The 5,020-nt window shown below is 39.1% G+C and overlaps 1 protein-coding gene across 1 annotated transcript in view; it reads right to left on the bottom strand.

Moving 5' to 3' along the window:
* LOC142101990 (class I histocompatibility antigen, F10 alpha chain-like) overlaps positions 1-3,589 on the bottom strand; it is a 53,607-nt gene extending 50,018 nt beyond the window's left edge. Inside the window, exons 1-2 of the mRNA XM_075186491.1 lie at positions 3,412-3,589; positions 1,781-2,041 (exon numbers count right to left, since the gene is read on the bottom strand). Of these exons, the coding sequence (XP_075042592.1) occupies positions 1,781-2,041; positions 3,412-3,466 (316 nt within the window). The 5' untranslated portion in view covers positions 3,467-3,589. The remainder of the gene's footprint in view (positions 1-1,780; positions 2,042-3,411) is intronic.
* Between the last annotated feature and the right edge of the window lie 1,431 nt (positions 3,590-5,020).

Genomic DNA, 5,020 nt, shown 5'->3' with positions numbered 1-5,020 from the left:
TTATGTGTGTATACAGTGTAGTGTGTGTTATGTGTATATACAGTGTAGTGTGTATGTTATGTGTGTGTATACAGTGTAGTGTGTATGTTATGTGTGTGTATACAGTGTAGTGTGTATGTTATGTGTGTGTATACAGTGTAGTGTGTGTGTTATGTGTGTATACAGTGTAGTGTGTATGTTATGTGTGTGTATACAGTGTAGTGTGTATGTTATGTGTGTATACAGTGTAGTGTGTGTGTGTTATGTGTGTATACAGTGTAGTGTGTGTGTTATGTGTGTATACAGTGTAGTGTGTATGTTATGTGTGTGTATACAGTGTAGTGTGTATGTTATGTGTGTATACAGTGTAGTGTGTATGTTATGTGTGTATACAGTGTAGTGTGTATGTTATGTGTGTGTATACAGTGTAGTGTGTATGTTATGTGTGTATACAGTGTAGTGTGTGTTATGTGTGTGTATACAGTGTAGTGTGTATGTTATGTGTGTATACAGTGTAGTGTGTGTTATGTGTGTGTATACAGTGTAGTGTGTATGTTATGTGTGTATACAGTGTAGTGTGTGTTATGTGTGTGTATACAGTGTAGTGTGTATGTTATGTGTGTATACAGTGTAGTGTGTGTTATGTGTGTGTATACAGTGTAGTGTGTGTTATGTGTGTGTATACAGTGTAGTGTGTATGTTATGTGTGTATACAGTGTAGTGTGTATGTTATGTGTGTATACAGTGTAGTGTGTGTGTTATGTGTGTATACAGTGTAGTGTGTGTTATGTGTGTGTATACAGTGTAGTGTGTGTTATGTGTGTGTATACAGTGTAGTGTGTATGTTATGTGTGTATACAGTGTAGTGTGTATGTTATGTGTGTGTATAGAGAGTAGTATGTATGTTATGTGTGTGTATACAGTGTAGTGTGTATGTTATGTGTGTATACAGTGTAGTATGTATGTTATGCGTGTATACAGTGTAGTGTGTATGTTATGTGTGTGTATACAGTGTAGTGTGTATGTTATGTGTGTATACAGTGTAGTGTGTATGTTATGTGTGTATACAGTGTAGTGTGTATGTTATGTGTGTGTATAGAGAGTAGTATGTATGTTATGTGTGTGTATACAGTGTAGTGTGTATGTTATGTGTGTATACAGTGTAGTGTGTATGTAATGTGTGTGTATACAGTGTAGTGTGTGTGTTGTGTGTGTATACAGTGTAGTGTGTATGTTATGTGTGTATACAGTGTAGTGTGTATGTAATGTGTGTGTATACAGTGTAGTGTGTGTGTTGTGTGTGTATACAGTGTAGTGTGTATGTTATGTGTGTATACAGTGTAGTATGTATGTTATGTGTGTATACAGTGTAGTGTGTATGTTATGTGTGTGTATACAGTGTAGTGTGTGTTATGTGTGTATACAGTGTAGTGTGTATGTTATGTGTGTGTATACAGTGTAGTGTGTATGTTATGTGTGTGTATACAGTGTAGTGTGTATGTTATGTGTGTGTATACAGTGTAGTATGTATGTTATGCGTGTATACAGTGTAGTGTGTATGTTATGTGTGTATACAGTGTAGTGTGTATGTTATGTGTGTATACAGTGTAGTGTGTATGTAATGTGTGTATACAGTGTAGTGTGTGTGTTATGTGTGTGTATACAGTGTAGTGTGTATGTTATGCGTGTATACAGTGTAGTGTGTATGTTATGTGTGTATACAGTGTAGTGTGTGTGTTATGTGTGTGTATACAGTGTAGTGTGTATGTTATGCGTGTATACAGTGTAGTGTGTGTCTCACCTCCAGTCTGGTTGAAGCGATTCATCAGTATCCTCACACCAGCTTTGAATACAGGCTCAGTGCCTTTACCCTTCTGTGTCTCTCTCTCCCAGTACTCCGGTCCCTCTTTATCCATCCACGGAGCCACAGGACGGTAGAGATGAGAGTCACTGTTATAATTCACAATCTGCTGATCATCCACATATCCAGCTATAGAGAACTCAGGCAGCCCCGATCCTGTACCTGAGACCCCGGTGTTATAATACCGCAGAGTGTGACTGTCTGAGAGAGACATAGAGACTGTTACATATCACATATTATACACAGGAGAACTGACAACATCTATATAAAACACATCATCATCATACACTGTACATGTATTATACACTGTCTCTGTGTGTACACTAGTATACATCACTTTACCTGTTATTACTATTAATATTCTATGTGATAAATGTATCTATACAAGTTTGCACAGGTGTATACATTAGACATGAGCGTTTCGGATTCTGAGAAATCTGATTGATCTGAATTGTGGGTTTCTGTGTCGAACCATGCCAAATTTTGATCTGAAATCGCGACAAAATGTATTTCCGGTAAAATGTCAGATCTAGTGAGTTTTGGATCAATATCTTGTATATATAGCCCTTCCCCTATTCTCATCTGCCATGTTAGAAGTGATAGCATGTGAGTAGGAGTTTGGCTGCAATTCTGTGCTAAGAAAATGGCTTGGATAGGGTTTAATAGGGTGAAAGAGACAATTTATATTGCAATAGCTGTGATTTTACTGCAGTTTATTTAGAGATCAATCTGCTACAAATGTGTACTGATTAATTGGGTGTCCGAGAGTGAAGAGTAGACAAGCAGTGGCTACTGGTTGTTGTAATAGTTATTAAAGGTAAATAAGTGGATGTCTGATCTTGTTGTGGTTCCAAAGCACAAAAGGGTTATTTAGCAAATAAAAGTAAGTTCAAAAGTCAATATAGTACACGGCTAGTACCAGCATTGAGCATTCCAGCCATAATGCCCTGCTGTCCCAGGAGCAGAGCTGAGTCATTTATACACAAGAAGATAGAGGGCAGGTTGATTATATAACAGGAGGTTCCATCACAGTTTGCACTGGTCACTTTCCTAAAGGTCAAAGGCCTATAACACAGTTCACTAGTCAGTTCTTCAGTTCTTGAGGCATGGGTCTTTCTCCATAGTAACTGTGTATGTGACAAACTGCTCATACCCCCAGATAGATACTGATTAAACATGTAATTACACTCAGGCTCCCACCTTTAACGAGTTACACACTGTCCAGCCATTATGCTGGTAATCGGCTTGTTTCTCTATAGGGAGAAGAGTTAATAGTGGCTCCAATATTGGGTTTTTTTCTAATATTTGCCATTTTTCCGTCTTATGGGCTCTTATAGTAAAGTTATATATAGTTTTACTTCCCACAGCACCAGTGACAGCTTCTACAGGAGAACAGGATGGGGGATCAGTTAATGTAACTGGTAAAGGATTGTTATGTCTCCCCTCATCCCCTCCCCATAATAAGGATAAAACATCACATTACACAATGACAACCTACATACTGCAGATATATAACATACATAACCCACATACATATTACTGTATAACTGATCCCCTCCCCACATACTCACCAGAATACACCCCTGACACCCCCAGAATAAGCAGGAAGAGGGGGGACATCTTCATCCTCCTGTGTGTGATATATTGGGGGGACCTGGAACAATAATAACACAAACTTCCCCCAGAGAGGAACTGACAAGTGTAATAGTGTCACCCAGTGACTCAGGAACTGTACACAGGGGGTGTGGCTCTCACTGATGATTGGATGGTGCCTGGGCCTCTGACCAATAGGAAAATGAGCAGAGAGATGATCAGCAGTTACCAGGCAGACAGTGAGTGAGAAGGTTAGGATTCTATGGAGGCTGCTGAGAGAGAAAGTGAAAGTGAGATGTTACAGAGATAGATCCATGTATAGAGATCAGACACTGAGGACAGATCCTGGTGATGTGTGAGGTAGAGGGGACATTATTACTACATACAACTTGGAGATGAGCAAAGTTGTGTCTAAATTAAGCTTAAATCATATATCACAGTGGAACAGGCTGAGAGCAGTATTGGAAGTTTCTGTGATACAATCTCCTTGTTCTGCATGTGATTAGTTATTACACTGAATGGCATTTTGCACCTTATTTGTGCATTTGTATTACCGGTATGTGGAATTTATAGTCTATGGGGCATATTCAATTACGGTTCGCGGCCGCGTGGGTCCCGGTACCGCAACATTCGGGTGCGCACAGAAATCCGTGAATCGTAATTGAATATGCCCCTATGTGTAATAGCCCCGTGTGGTGTTATTTAGAGTAATACGTTGAAGTTGCACCTTACCAGTATTAGATAGTTTTCTTTCTGGTTTCAACACTTCAGATTTTATATGCACCAGAGAGGTAAGGAGAATTATCCACAGAGATTTAAAATTACATAAGTGTATTCTGAACTAACTTCCTTTTATTAGTAAGAATTACTCTGATATTTATTGTAATTCTATGTCTATGGATGTTTTCTGCCAGAATAAATTATTAATTGTCACATATATATATATATATATATATATATATATATATAATTACCTAACATTAATACATAACTTAACACGATAAAGAGATGAATTTCTCAATACAACTTTAAGACCTACATTAAATATTTTAATAACTATTAGTAGAAGTGGTGCACGTGGTTGGGGCCCATAAATTTATTTTTTTATCCCATTGAACTTTATAAATAGTCACTTTATTAAGTGGTTGCAGACATTCACAAGAAGATTTTGGTAAAACACTATTTCTGTATTTTTCCTGAAAAACTGATTCTTTTTTTGTAAGCAGTTGATGTATATAGCATACTTACCAACTTGACAAAGTGGGTTTCCGGGAGAGGTGGGCGTTATGGGGGCGGCCCCCCAAAAGGCGCGTCATTTTGGACCCGCCCCCTGTGACGGAATGACGCAAACGCGTCATTTGACAGCGGGGGGGCGGGGTCAAACGCCGCGATTCACCGTGAATCGCAGCGTTTGGGAGCTAATTCTGCCAACTTCACTAGGAAGTGGGAACTTCCTAGTGAGGTGGGCAGATCCGGGATATTGCCACACTCGCCCGGGAGTCCGGGAGACTCTCGCAAAATGCGGGAGTCTCCCGGACATTCCGGGAGAGTTGGCAAGTATGTTATATAGGGATCAGTAACATGTGT

Source organism: Mixophyes fleayi, chromosome 9, assembly GCF_038048845.1.
Source record: "Mixophyes fleayi isolate aMixFle1 chromosome 9, aMixFle1.hap1, whole genome shotgun sequence".
Classification (NCBI taxonomy): Eukaryota; Metazoa; Chordata; class Amphibia; order Anura; family Limnodynastidae; genus Mixophyes; species Mixophyes fleayi.
Note: the sequence above shows the minus strand (reverse complement) of the source record. Positions and strands in the feature narration are given on the sequence as shown.